The 15,349-nt window shown below is 46.0% G+C and overlaps 1 protein-coding gene across 1 annotated transcript in view; it reads right to left on the bottom strand.

Annotated features, from left to right (window-relative positions):
- The window catches only part of SDC3 (syndecan 3), a 109,968-nt gene that overhangs the window by 14,282 nt on the left and 80,337 nt on the right, over window positions 1-15,349 (bottom strand). The window contains exons 2-3 of the mRNA XM_079986187.1: window positions 6,580-6,706; window positions 5,332-5,930 (exon numbers count right to left, since the gene is read on the bottom strand). Of these exons, the coding sequence (XP_079842313.1) occupies window positions 5,332-5,930; window positions 6,580-6,706 (726 nt within the window). The remainder of the gene's footprint in view (window positions 1-5,331; window positions 5,931-6,579; window positions 6,707-15,349) is intronic.

The following is a 15,349-nucleotide window of genomic DNA, read 5'->3' as shown; positions in this document are numbered from 1 at the left end:
CAGCTGTCCCCAAAGAATCTATGGTGGTGGGTGGATGTGGGTGGGTTGGTGGGTGTGAAAATCCACACCCTTTTGTGTCAAGTACATGTGTGTAAGCTAGGATGTTGTAGTGTAGAGGGTGGGGAACAACTGACCCTCCAAATGTTGTTGGACAACAACTCCCACGATCCTGGACCATTCGTCTTTCTGGTTGGGGCTGATGGAAGTCCAGCAACATCCCCACCACAGATGTAGCAGCAAGAGGGCTAGACTAGGAGTGGAGAGAGCCAGGCTGAAATCCCCACTGAGCCATAAAGCAGACTGGATGGCCTTGGACTACATAGCCTACCTCACAAGGCTGCTGTGAGGATGAAACAGGGGAGCATATGAACCTCTGTGAGCTTCTCGGGAGCAAATTCTGGACAAAATGATAATCAGTGAAATAACAAAACCACACCCAGCACTTTCAATCCGGCTCCTGGGATTCTTTGTGCTTTGCCACAATACATCCCAGCCACGACCAACCAAAATAGCCTCTTTCTTCATATTTAACAAGAGCAAAGAAATGCCGTCATCCCTATTTTGCAGATTGGGAGCCCAGACAAAGAGAAGGATTAGATTTCTCTGCGGCACCTGTTGTGTCTCTAACTGCCAGATTGTTAGAAAGAGGATAATGTGCTGCGCACCAGGAGGGCTTTGAAACCCAGAAGATCCACCCAAAAACCAGCACAGCAAAGAAAGCTGCCATGCACTGAGTCAGGCCTCTGGTCCATCTAGCTCAGCATTGCCTACCCTGACTGGCAGCAGCTCTCCAGAGCTTCAGATATTATATGAACCATAGAGCTGGAAGAGACCCCCAGGGTCATCTAGTCCAACCCCCTGCTCTATTCCTGAGTCAGAGCCCTCTATCCACAGATCAGGGTGATTTCTCCCTTCCTGCCCTCCTCTAAATGTTAGAGTCACAATGCTGGAATCACATCTGCAGTCCAGCAGCCAACCGGTGGCATGATTTTGGGGAAGAAGTCCAGCCTGACTGCCTGAAAAGAAGAATAAGAAGGAGGTCCCCAAACACAGCAGAGCTGGCTTATCACAAACAAGTCAACTAATAGACATTACTATTGAGGTAAAGGTAAAGGACCCCTAGACGATTAAGTCTAGTCAAAGGCGACTATGGGGTTGTGGCACTCATCTCGCTTTCAGGCCAAGGGAGCTGGTGTTTGTCCATAAACAGCCTTCCGGGTCATGTGGCCAGCAGGCCTAAACCGCTTCTGGAACAACGGGACACTGTGACAGAAACCAGAGCGCACAGAAAAGCCGTTTACCTTCCCCTCCACAGCGGTACCTTTTTATCTACTTGCACTGGTGTGCTTTTGAACTGCTAGGGTGGCAGGAGCTGGGACAGAGCAACGGGAGCTCAACCCATCATGGGGATTTGAACCACTGACCTTCTGATCAGCAAGCCCAAGAGGATCAGTGGTTTAGACCACAGTTCCACCCGCATCCCTTACATTACTATTAGAAGCAGGACACACACCAGCACGGTGCCTGTGAGGGCAGATGTGGCCAAAGCAGCCTTCCCTGATGCCTACATGGTTCATTTTCTCAGGGTGAAATAAGGCTTAAGAGAGGCATTCTATTGCCACTCATAGAATAAAGGTAAAGGTAAAGGTACCCCTGCCCGTACGGGCCAGTCTTGACAGACTCTGGGGTTGTGCGCCCATCTCACTTAAGAGGCCAGGGGCCAGCGCTGTCCGGAGACACTTCCGGGTCACGTGGCCAGCGTGACATCGCTGCTCTGGTGAGCCAGAGCCACACACGGAAACGCCGTTTACCTTCCCGCTGGTAAGCGGTCCCTATTTATCTACTTGCACCCGGAGGTGCTTTCGAACTGCTAGGTTGGCAGGCGCTGGGACCGAGCAGCGGGAGCGCACCCCGCCGCAGGGATTCGAACCGCCGACCTTTCGATCGGCAAGCCCTAGGCGCTGAGGCTTTAACCCACAGCGCCACCTGCGTCCCACTCATAGAATAGGGAGCAGCATTTGCTTGGTTGCAGTGGGTGTGTAGCACCTATAAGTTTCTCCAACTTGCAAATCTGCCTGTAGGTCAAAAAAAGTTTGGCAAACCCAGATCTGTTATTAGTATTAACTGCCCTTCACTACCAGGGCCCAGAGCAGGTTACAAATCTAAACTCATCTTCATCCAAAGAAATGAATGATGGAAGATTCGGGACAAGCAAAAGGAAGTCCTTTGTAGGTCAGCTATAGAATTCACTCCCACAAGAGGCAGCGATGGTCACTTTAAAAGAGTATTAATGGAAATCATGGAGGATAAGGCTGCTAGTTGTGATGTCTATATTCTGCTCCATAGTTGGAGGCAGTGGCCATCTGAATACCACTTGCTGGGAATTGCAGGTGAGGCGAGTGATGTTGAACTCAGTTCCTGCTTGCTGGCTTCCCATGGGCATCTTGTTGGCCACTGTGAGAACAGGAAGGTGATTATATGGGCCACAGACCTTATCTGGCAAGCTCGTTTTCTTCTCCTGCCCTTTGCTTCAGAGAGGAAAATGTATTGGGCTGGCCCTGTTTCTGTTCCTAGGAATCACTTCTTGGATTCTGTGCACTTCCATCTAAGCATAGGATCGGCCTTTTCAATTGTGCCACCCCATAATTTTCAAATTTCCTCACCAGATCCTTATCTAGCACCTACTTCAAGATTCCAGGTGACAAAGGTGTTATTCTTTTCTAGTTTCAGCACCATTTAACCGGGATCTGTTGTTTTGGGGGTGGCCGGTTGGTTGGTTTCTAATGCTGGAGCTGTTGTTGTTTTTTGTGATCTAGCTAAATTGGCTTGTGTTCCACCAGTACTGCTTTTGATTTCTGCTGGAAGCTTCCTTGGTGCCCATTTGCAGAGACATGGGATACAAATTCCCCACCTAAATAAATTATTGGTTGGGTTAATTAAAAACTACAGTGGTACCTCGGGTTACATACACTTCAGGTTACATACACTTCAGGTTACAGACTCCGCTAACCCAGAAATAGTACCTCAGGTTAAGAACTTTGCTTCAGAATGAGAACAGAAATCGCACAGAGGTGGCGCGGCAGCAGCAGGAGGCCCCATTAGCTAAAGTGGTGCTTCAGGTTAAGAACAGTTTCAGGTTAAGAACGGACCTCCAGAACGAATTAAGTACGTAACCGGAGGTACCACTGTATTTGATGGTGACAGCAGATCTCACACTATATGTCTGTATTTAAAAAAAAAAAAAATCAAATTAACCTAAGTACTTACTCTGCCATTCTCCCACTGCTATTTCTATCTCCACGGTCGAGCCTCAAACTTGGCCCTCAAGAGTGTGGAGGGCACAGAGAAGGTGTTAAGAAACCAAATCAACTGGAATAAAAAGGTGCTGTGCTCTCAGTGGAAGGTAGGGAAAACGGCATCATCCACAACCCTTCAGAAAAAGAACCTTGGGTTGTATCCAATGCTAGACCCACTGAAATGAATGAGCATGCCTAAGGATGTGTTCAAACAGGAGGAATGTTACATTAGTTTTCCTGATTATAATGCTAGGGCTTCTGCCTGTTTCTAATGTTCTTTACAGACTGCAGGACCTGTTGAGCTATGGAACTGTGGCTTTTTGACTGGCATACAGGCATGACACACTAAGTTTCATTCACACCAGTGGGCGTGGTGTGACACAACAATGAACATCATTGGGCATCGCTACTCCCCCATCCCTTCTGCACATGTGTGCTTCTGTTCCCCCATGAAAAGGGCAGGAAAGAATTGCAAACATTATGCCACCCCCAAATCCGTCAATTTACTCCCACAATTTACATCAACCAGGGTTAAAGTCTGATGTGCAACAAAAGCTGATATTTGAAATTAACAATGCCAGCTTGTTCTTAAAACAAAGAAGTGTACTTTTCCCCCTTTCAAGAACCGTTATTTATATTTCTCTGCAAATTTAGTCAACTGGTTTACAATTCAGATGGCAGTCCTAATACACGTGTGCAGTGTTTGCTGAACCCCTCACAACCATGCCATTTTCCTGGTTAATATTACAACCCCAAGCTCTTCTGGATTAAAATTTTAAAAGGCAGTGCGCAGTGCCAGTCTTCCCTCCCCAACAAGGCTAGGATCATTTTTAGGGAAGAGATTTCGTCAGGAAAATGACATGCAGAGGGAAAAGTCACTTACCAGGACTGCTGCTTGAACCCATTTGCCCCCACCATCCTGCAACTTCCTTTAACTTTATTTAAACATCAAAATAAACATAAAATGAGAAGAACCAATTACAGGCTCTCTGCGCCTTGTGCTGTTTAGCCCTTCTCCCTGTCCTGTATGCCTTTTTCCACCTGGCCTGGGAGGGTGGGGCCCTGACTGGCTCCAGCTGAACACCAAGGCTGCTGAACAGACTCTTGGGATGGAGTATTGCTTAAGGGCTTTGGGGGGGAGGGAGAATGGTTGCTGTTATTGATATTAAATTTTTGTATCTTTATTTTTAGATCTTCTTATGATTTATTGTGGAAATTTTTACTCTGGCTGTGCACTTTGCCAAAGCGTCAGGGGAAAAAAATGAAACGCCCCCATCTAATGCCTCCTTGCAACTTGCCCTTTTGAACCTGAGGGATGATCAAACGGCAAGTTTCTGATCTAAGGAACTCCTTATGCGGATGCTGACTGCAGCAATAACTTCTTTGGCCCATAAATCAAAGGGCTTTAGCCTCTCATTTTGGCATGAGAATATGTGGACTCTGGCTACTGTCAAGAAAATAACTCACAAATTACATATTTCTAAGCGTAAGGAAGACCCACAATCTTTCTGTGTTGTTGGGTGTGTCATTACTTATGTGATAAATTCAGAAAACTCTCTCCCCCGGCCAAATTGTGGAGTTTGGCTTCCATGATGTGTTCTACTGCTTTTATTTTTCTGCATTATTCGCTCTCTGTTTTTTTGGGAAAATACCTCTGTGCTGCTCCTGTGTTTTGTAACTTGGGTGGATGGGTGGGTGGGTGGGCGTGTTTGTATTTTTGTTGCTTTGTTTGTATTTTGTATTTTATGTTCATAGAATCATAGAATGGTAGAGTTGGAAGGGATCCTGAGGGTCTTCTAATCCAAAGTAATATCAACTACAGCATCCATGATAGAGGGCTATCCAACCTCTGATTAAAAACCTCCAAGGAAGGAGAGTCCACCATTTTCTGTTCCACTGTCAAACAACTCTTACCATCAGAAAGTTCTTCCTGATGTTCAGTCGGAATCCCTTTCTTCTAATTTGAAGCTTGCTCCCTCTTCCATGGAACATCCCTTTACTTAAGTTAATAAGTCATAAGAACAACAAACCATACCTGGACTGGTTCTCTAGGTGCTGTAGAACTTGAGGGTTGGGGCAGTGTGGTAGTCCTCTCACTGCGGTCTGGCTCCCGAGAAGTACTTGGCTTTGGCACAGCCCTGCTCTTCGTCACGCCGGTGGTCACCAGCGGAGCTGTGTTCAGTTCCGTCCTGGCAACTTCGGTGGCTGTGGTTGGCGTTTCAAGTGTGATCGACTGCGTCGTGGCTACAATGGTGATAAAGGGGGGCAGGACTCTCAGGACAGTCGTTGGCTTGGACATGGGCATCGTAGCAGAGGTGGTGGTGGTGGTGGCAGCAGTTGTGGCGGTGGTGGTAGCAATAGTACTAGCGGTAGCAGAGGCATCAAGGGCTGCGGTGCTAGCAGTGGTACCAAGCGCTTTCCGGATGGTGACCGCTGGTGCTTCGGTCACCCTGGGGATGTAGAGGCTGCTTGTTACTGGGTCAGAGGTGGCTTCCTCCGCAGGGAATGGTGCAAAGGGGGTGGCTACTGGCTGCACAGAGGTGGCGGGCAACACGGGGGAAGTTGTAGGTAGGGTGAGGGGTGCATCTGTGTTGAGTTGCACAATGGTCTTGATCCCAGAGTCCTGCTCAAAATCTGTAAGGGAAGCAAAGGTTAGGATCTGACTGTTCAGAGTCACTGTAGGGACACCAGGAAGCTGCTGTCTACAAAGTCAGCCATCTAGCTGAGTGTTTCCTACACTGACTAAATCTCCAGGGATTCCTACACTGACTGAATCTCCAGGGATCCAGACTGGAGTCTTTTTCAGCCCTACCTGGAGGTGCCAAGGATTGAACCTGGAGCCTTCTGGATGCAAAGCATGTGTCCTACCACTGAGCTAATGGTCCTCCCCATTAATAATTTTATCTACACTGTGCTTGAGGCTTCCCACCAATGTTTTATTTGCAAGCCACCTTAATAGGGTTTTTGGCCTTTAAAAGTAAGCCTATAAGCATTTTAAATAAATGAACCAGACATTCAGTAGGATGAGGAGAATAAATGCATTCAATGTTCTGTACAATGTTTGTTTCTGGAAGGCTAACCAGCTGTCTGCTTCTGAATTCCAAAAAATTTACATTCAATCTCTGGGCTTTTTTCTCCCCACCACCACCACCAAACCCCCCCACAAATTTTCCGTAATAACTCTGCCACCAATATAAATGGAGGAGGAAGAGTCATCTCTTCTATCCAGCCACACTCAGCAGGGCGACGTCCCTCCTTTTAAGGGTCTTAAATATGTACTCACATCCTGAGCCAGAGCCTGAGTAGAGTTCCTCGATTTCATCAATTTCTTCATCCTCAAAGGAGTCATCATCTCCAGAGCCTTCCAGGTCAATGGGCCGCTCATAATTTTCATTCCGCCAGTGCTGGGCCTGGGTTCAAACATCAAGAAAAACAGACTTAATACTTTCCAGTGCAGCAACGTGTGCAGAGAATAAGAGTCAGCATAGGCAGTAATTTTGGAGGCAGTAATTTTGAAGCCCAGGGGCGTAGGCAAGTTGTCTTATATTGAACTAGGCCATTGGTCCATTTAGTTAAGCACTGTCTACACAGACTGGCAGTGGCTCTCCATGGTTTCAAACTGGGGCTCACTCCCAGACCTACATGGAGATGCCAATGAATGACTCTGGGGAGCTTCTGCGTGCAAAGTAGAAGCTCCACCACTTAGTAAGAGAGGAAACATACACAGGAGCTGCCATCATGCCTTACCAAAAGGGTGGAAACCTGTTGTACTTCAGATGCTGTAGGACTCCTGACTTCCATCAGCTCCCTGCCAGCCTGATTAATGGTTAAGGATGGTGGGAACTGGAGGGCTCTAACCTCTAGAGAGCCACAGATCCCACCCCCCTGGTCTTGACAGTCAGCTGGTGGTTTACAAATTCCATGTTAGCAGCATATGAAACTCCCATTGTTATAGGAGCATTTTGCAACGAGGAATTTCATTAGCACAAGCAGTTTCTGAGCTCTGAGCACAATGCCGTGCCTAAGATTTCAGATTAAAATGGCAGAGTGGAAGGAAAGGAGGGCCTTTTCCTGCCTCCCCACTTCCAACCACTCTCTGAAGAGTGGAGAAAAGACCTTCTTAAGAATATTAGCGGGACGGGCAGTTGAAGGACTTGACCATGTGAAAAATGAACATGATATTTTAGCTGTAGTTCATTCATTTCCAGCTTTGTATTCTTGTTATTTAAAAAGTGTGCCTGTACATTCCGTTGTTGCTCCCATTACCTAGGTTTAAGGTGCCATTTAGCTCCTAGTGTTCATATCTCAGTTTCTAACACTGCATTTTAGTATATTACAAAACAGGAGCCAGGCAAAACCACAGAGTTTGTAGAAAGAATAAAAATGTCACAAGGGAAAACCAGTACAGTGGTACCTTGGGTTAAGTACTTAATTCGTTCCGGAGGTCCATTCTTAACCTGAAACTGTTCTTAACCTGAAGCATCACTTTAGCTAATGGGGCCTCCTGCTGCCGCCGTGCCGCCAGAGCCCGATTTCTGTTCTCATCCTGAAGCAAAGTTCTTAACCCGAGATAATATTTCTGGGTTAGCAGAGTCTGTAACCTGAAGCGTATGTAACCTGAAGCGTATGTAACCCGAGGTACCACTGTACCTAAGAACGCTGTTGTTGTTAATAATTACATTTATTACTTGCCCTTCATCAGCAGAGTCCAGGTCAGTTACAGCAATTAAAAATTAAAAACAGTTTAAGCAGAGCCACAGAAATAAGCAGGCCCTGAAAACACACGTCTGAAGCATCAAAAGAAGTGAGCCTTCAGAACATAAGGAGATAAGGAGAACCCTGTTGGATCTAGCCAATGGCCCATCTCGTCCAGAATCTTGTTCTCACAATGGCCAATGTGGGAAACCAGCAATTAGGACTCAAGCACAAGAACACTCTCCCCTCCTGGGGCTTCCAGCAACTGGTATTCAGAAGCATCATTGCCTCCATCTTAAGTCCTACAGTACGTCCAAACAAAGCACTCTGGCTTTCTGCTCCCCTTCCTCGCCCTGGATCAAGCTTACAGCATGACCACCAATCTTTCAGCAAAAACCACTGCTTGGGTTTTACCATACAACAGGGGATAATGCCCTTTTAAACACTCTACTGTGAAATTCAGCCATGTGGCTTCCAGCTGTAGCTTTACTGAGATTGCAGAAGAAGCAGAAGCCTGGGCAGTCCAGCTGTCACCCATTTAGCACATAGAGCTGTGAGGAAGTGGGAAGGAGTCTATGTTTAAGCAGTGAGGTTCCCCTCCCAGGTCCTGTCAGCGCTATTGTCAAATCAGCAGTCAGCCACCTGGATGGTGGCAACGAGATCCCAACTTCCTCCTCAGAGGAGAGCATGCTCAGCTTATGCTGAGGAAGCAGAAAGTTGGGGGGAGAGAAACCAGCAGAGAGGAGAAACCACGGTGGCGGCTTGTAGACATGCCTTGAAAATGTGTTCTCCTTTTTTTTAATTCCAGAAGGATTTTTATAATTGATTTCTGCTGTTTGAAATTGCAGCTGGTTGAACGGTGCTGAGTTTTACAGCTGGAATTTTTTGAACTGTATTTGCAACAAAGTGGTGGCTTTGCACTAGTGCAGAGGAGGCAAAACCTCAGGCCAGGGGGCCAAATGAAACCCTCTGGATCTCTCTATCTGCCCCTCGGGACACTTGCCAGGTCACACAGCCTCTCCTGAGGCCACACACCTCACCAGCCATTATTCACATGGCTCTTGAGTGCTTCTGCTTGACTTGAATGGTTCCTTCAGAGAAGGGCAACCAAAATGGTCAAGGGGATGGAGGGACTCCCCTGTGAGGTAAGGCTGCAGCATCTGGGACATTTTAGCTTAGTTAAAAGGTGAGTGAGAGAGGACACGGTAGAAGTGTATAAAATCACGCATGGAAGTGGGGAGAGAAATGCTTTTCTCCCTCTCTTAACACAAGAACTCTTGACCATGCAATGAAGCTGAATGTGGAAAGATTCAGGGCAGATGAAAGGAAATAGTTCTTCACTCTGTGCAGTTAAACAATGAACATTTACTCCCACTAGAGGCACTGATGGCCACCAACTTAGATGGCTTGAACAAATTCATGGAGAATACAGCTATCAGTAGCTATGAGTAGCCACCAACATATAACACTGGTCCTGAAAGACCTACATTGGCTCCCAGTACGTTTCTGAGCACAATTCAAAGTGTTGGTGCTGACCTTTAAAGCCCTAAACAGCCTCGGCACAGGATACCTGAAGGAGCGTCTCCACTCCCACCATTCAACCCGGACACTGAGGTCCAGCACCAAGGGCCTTCTGGTGGTTCCCTCACTGTGAGAAGTGAGGTTACAGGGAACCAGGCAGAGGGCCTTCTTGGTAGTGGCACCCACCCAGTGGAACACTCTCCCACCAGATGTCAAGGAAATGAACAAGTATCTGACTTTTAGAAGACATCTGAAGGCAGCCCTGTTTAGGGAAGTTTGGTGTTTTATCATGTTTTTAATATTCTGTTGGGAGCCACCCAGAGATGGGTGGGGTATAAATTATTATTATTATTATTATTATTATTATTATTATTATGTCATAATGGTTTTGGTCTGTATGCACAGTTGGAGGCAATTGATGGAAATGAAAAGGAAGGAAAAGGGGCAGAGGCAGAATTGTGAGTGTGAGAAAGAGAGATGGGAAGAACATGTGTACATATGTGCGTAAGAAAGAGGGGAGGGGATGTATGAGAGAAGGTGAGCATGTGTGTGAGAGAAGGAAAGAGAAGGCTCTTAATCAATCCAAAATGCATTATTGTCAATTACAAGGACAAAAATAACAAAAGGTGGGATGGAGTGACCTCTTCCAGCTGGAAGGGTGGTTGAGAACAATCAATCAGATGAAAAGTGAGCAAGCTCCACACACACAAACACAGACAGGGCTAAATTTGATTAGTGTGGAATGAGGCAGTTTTTCAAGAATTCTGCACATAAACGGACCAATGCTTGATAGGCGATCGTCCCTGGGTTGTGACAGAAAGCATGATGGTAACCAGCACAGACAGAACAAAACTAGCATTGTATGTTCCACAAAGTAGGCTCCAGATACAACTATTTATCAGGCTGGAAATCTTATTTTGCATGAATTAAGGCCCCTGAACATTTTTCAATGGTAGCCCCACACGCGATGCATACCAATAGTTCAGCCTAGAAGTGACAAAGGCGAGTGTGACAGCAGACAATTCTGCTTTCTCGAGGATGTCAAACACAAAATCAAGTCACATTACAGTGGTACCTTGGATTTTAGAACAATGGCTATCATAACTGCACATAAGAAGAAAAAAATATTTTCATCATCTACAATACTGTCATTCATTTTACAGTACAGTACATTGATTATTGCTTTCATTTTATGGATCAATGGCCTCGTTAGTAAAATTCATGTTAATTTGATGTTTTAGGGGTTGTTTTTAAAAGTCTGGAACAGATTAATCCATTTTGCATTACTCTCTATGGGAAAGCATGCCTTGGTTTTAGAACGCTTTGGTTTTGGAACAGACTTCTGGAACGGATTAAGTTTGGGAACCAAGGAACCACTGTACTGTGTCCACATAGGTAGTTAAGAAAAGGGAGAGAGATTGCAGAAAGCGGGGGTGCAAACAGAAGAGCATCTTTCCAAAGAGATCATGTTCCTATGCAGAAGAAACAGTAAATCAGCAGTATGCATCCCTTAGAACACCTTTCCTGGTGCTCTCCCAAGTATTTTAGACCCCAACTCCCATCAGCCCTAGCCTGCATCACCAATAGTCAGGGGTGATGGGAGCTGTAGAAGAAGAAGAAGAGTTTGGATTTGATATCCCGCCTTTCACTCCCCTTCAGGAGTCTCAAAGCAGCTAACATTCTCCTTTCCCTTCCTCCCCCACAACAACACTCTGTGAGGTGAGTGGGGCTGAGAGACTTCAGAGAAGTGTGACTGGCCTAAGGTCACCCAGCAGCTGCATGTGGAGGAGCGGAGACGCGAACCCGGTTCCCCAGATTACGAGACTACCGCTCTTAACCACTCTTAACTGCTCTTAACCACTACACCACTACACCACACTGGCTCTGTAGTCCAGCAAATAAATCTGGAGGGGGAGTAGGCTGATCTTCTCCCACCTAACCACAGTATGCACTTTTTTCATTAATATTCCTTTCTAAATAAAAATAAAAATAGCAATTTAATTAGTACAAAGACATCCATTTTCGGTTTATCATCCTAGCCAGCGAAGACAGGAATTGCTAGATTTGGAATATTGCAGTCGACCTTACATAAACCCTAACAGCATTGTGGGGTGTAGCTTTTTCGCCACTGAAAACAAAGAGAGGAAATGAACCGCTTGAATGTCAACAGACCAGCCCATCGCACTCCCTTCAAACATTCTAACCTAGCCACCCACCAGGAAAGCCAGTGGGATTGGCAGAGACTACAGTTGTGCTAAAATATTCATGGTCTAGAAGCATGTGAACTGGAAGATGTGCTGTTTGCATGCTCACAGAGAAGGAAAGAAATGATCTGCGGGAAGAGAAGGACAGCAGTTTTCAGAGAAGATCTGGAGTCTGTGCAACACACAGCTTCTTCTCTTACCTAGGGTACACGGAGATGTCATTTAGTGACACATGGGAAAGCTTTTCTTCCACGATGAATAGCAGGCATGGGGAGAGGGATCTGGATTGGAACATAGAATTATAGAATTATAGAATTGTAGAGTTGGAAGAAACCCTGAGGGTCATCCAGTCCAACTTCTTGCAATGCAGGAATATCAGCTAAATCAAGGGTCAGCAACCTTTTTCAGCCGTGGGCTGGTCCACCATCCCTCAGACCATGTGGTGGGCCGGACTATATTTTGGGGGGGGAAATGAACGAATTCCTATGCCCCACAAATAACCCAGAGATGCATTTTAAATAAAAGCACACATTCTACTCATGTAAAAACACACTGATTCCCGGACCGTCCGTGGGCCGGATTTAGAAAGCGATTGGGCCGCATCCGGCCCCGGGGCCTTAGTTTTCCTACCCCTGAGCTAAAGCATCCAGGACAGAGGGCCACCCAACCTCTGCTTCATAAATGCCAAGGAAGAAAAGTCCACCACCTCTCGAGGGAGTCCATTCCACTGTTGAACAGCTCTTACTGTCAGGAAGTTTTTCCTGGTGTTTAGTCAGAATCTCCTTTCTTATAACTTGAATCCATTTGTTCAAGTCCTGCCATCCAGAACTGGAGAAATCAAGCTTGCTCCATCTTCAACATGACATCCATTTAGATATCTGAAGACGGCTGTCATATCTGCTCTCAGTCTCCTCTTTTCCAAGCTAAACATACCCAGCTCCTTCAACCATTCCTCATAAGATTTGGTTTCCAGACCCTTGACCATCTTGGTTGCCCTCTTCTGCACACGTTCCAGCTTGTCAACATCCTTCTTAAATTGTGGCACCCAGAGCTGGACACAACACTCTGGGTGTGGTCTGTCCAAGGCAGAATACAGCGGTGCTACTACTTCTCTTGATTGGGACCCTAAGTTTCTGTTGATACAGCATAAAATAACAATGGCCTTCTTTTGCTGCCACATCATGCGGTTGAGTCACGTTAAGCTTGTTATCCACTAAGACCCCTAGATTCTTTTCACACTCTACTACTTCTGTTGATGCACCTTTGTGCCTTCCCCTTGTGCCACTAAATGGCATCTCCTTGCACACCATGTACCCATGAATTAAAGCCACCCTACACCCTTTGACATCCCCAGTTTGACTTGCATCCCCCTGTGCTGACTGTGAAAGAAAACTCAACTGTGCAGGGACAGGTAATGTGGCAAATCTCACATCTTGCCTGGCTCTCTGCTTGCTCTCTGCTTGGATGCAGATATGCAGATATGCAGGCAATTCTCCCCCTGCTCCAGTCAGAGCTGTTTGAGAGTCTTAACTTTGACTCCTGCCCCTGAACTCTTCTGCAAGCTTGAAGTCCAGCCTGACCTACAGACTCCATTTGGAACAAGATAGAGAAATCCTTTTAGTCTCAAAAATACATTTCTGGGTGGGAGGTATCTTAACATTTCTCCAGCTGTCTCCCATTCCTCACCATAAACATTCAGAACATAAGAGCCCTGGTAGATCACATCCAAAGTCCATCTAGCCCAACATTCTGTTCTTGCTGTGGCCAACACAGGAGTCAACTCCTAGGGGCTGTGTGGGCTTTGGCCCCTCAATAAAATATTTGAGGGAGTCTGGCCCCCACAAAGTTGATGGACATTCCCATTCAAATAGTGTGTGTGCACTGCATGATGTGGTCGATTATGTGTGGTGGGGCTTACCTGGGCCCCGACAATATTTTAATCAAGTTGACATCCCTGGTGGCCAACCAGATGCCTCTGGGAAGCTTGAAGAAGCAGGACCTGAGGGCAATAGTTCTCTCCTCACTTGCAGTTCCTAGAATGTGAGGCAGAACCTAGCCATCATGGATAGGAGTCATTAATAGCCTTCTCCTCTGTGAACGAGTCTGATCCTATTTTAAATCTGACCAGGTTGGTGGCCATCACTACATATTGTTTGGTGAATAACATAGTTTTAACCATGTGCTGTGTGAACATGGAAAGCTGCCCTATACTAAGGCAGATCATCAGTCCATCTAGTTGAGTACTGTCTACACTGACTTGGCAGGATTCAGGTATGATTCTCTCCCAGACCTACCTGGACATGCTGGGGAATGAACCTGGGACTTTCTGTATGCAAGCAGATGCTCCATTGCTGAACCACAACCCTTCCTTGGACTTCTGTCTCTGCTGTAATTTCTCTCTTTGCATGAATACCCCACCCCAAAAATCTATCTGTGTATTTGTAAGAAGAAAAGGATGTGATGCCAATCTATCCCTCGCAAACTCGGAGGGAGATGGAGCTCATCACTGCAAGGATAAGTGTGCGGATGTAGCAAAGCACTGAAAATATAGAGAGGGAGGATATCAATAAGGCCAGGTTTTAAAATACAGATAGATGGACTGAGGAATCCCACCGGGATACCATCCTAATAGTCACTTACATGACAACAGTAACCATAGAAACCAATTCCTCCATCCTAATGGCTGTGCTCAGACTTCAGAGAAAGATGAGGGAGAATGAACATCATTTTGAAGTCAAGAGATATTCTTGAACACTTTGATGTCTAGCTCCGCTTCTCCGTACCAATAGGATGACCTTGGCTATCCCTGCTTAGCTCCTCTAGGAAAGTCAGTTCAAGCTGAGTTAGTTTGATGGAAAGCAAACCCATAAATGCTTCACAGGAGGATTGTGCTTTTTTAACTGCAATGGCAGAGTCAAATCAACATTAAGAGGGGGAGAAACCTCTAAGTCAGTTAGCCTATATAGCCTAACAATTAGTTTTTGACAGCAATCACATTCAGACACTCTGAGACATTTTAACAGCACAAAGCACTCACAGAGTAGCCTTCGTTTGCAATTCTTTCTCGGTTTCTGGCTGACTAAGAAAATAAGGAATCCACAACACCCTTAGCATTCAAATAATTTCCAGGTTACTGGAGCAGCCTTTGCCAATCCAGAGTTGTTTGGAGACCCCCTATCCCCCTCGGAGCAACAATTCCCAGAATTCACTGGGAAGTCAGATCAACTGTTAAACCCCTCTGGGAATTGTAGCCCTGTGAGGGGAATAGGAGTTCCTTCACAACTCTCAGTGCACCCTCAACAAACTACAGTTCCCAGGAAGACATGATGGTTTAATATTGTATGGCATGATACTGTATTGGCATGATATTGCATTGACTGTACAATGCAGATGGGGACAAAATCAATTCAAATCCAAAACAGATTTCAAATGGGATAAATATTTTCAAAGGCTTGTTGGAAAAGGAACATCTTTAGTAAAGGATAAAGGGACCCCTGACTATTACGTCCAGTCGTGATTGACTCTGGGGTTGCGGTGCTCATCTCGCTTTATTGGCCGAGGAAGCCGGCGTACAGCTTCCAGGTCATGTGGCCAGCATGACTAAGCTGCTTCTGGTGAACCAGAGCAGTGCAC

The sequence above is a fragment of the Podarcis cretensis genome (genome assembly GCF_951804945.1).
Source record: "Podarcis cretensis genome assembly, chromosome: 8".
NCBI lineage: Eukaryota > Metazoa > Chordata > Lepidosauria > Squamata > Lacertidae > Podarcis > Podarcis cretensis.
This window is presented reverse-complemented; position numbering and strand designations above follow the sequence as displayed.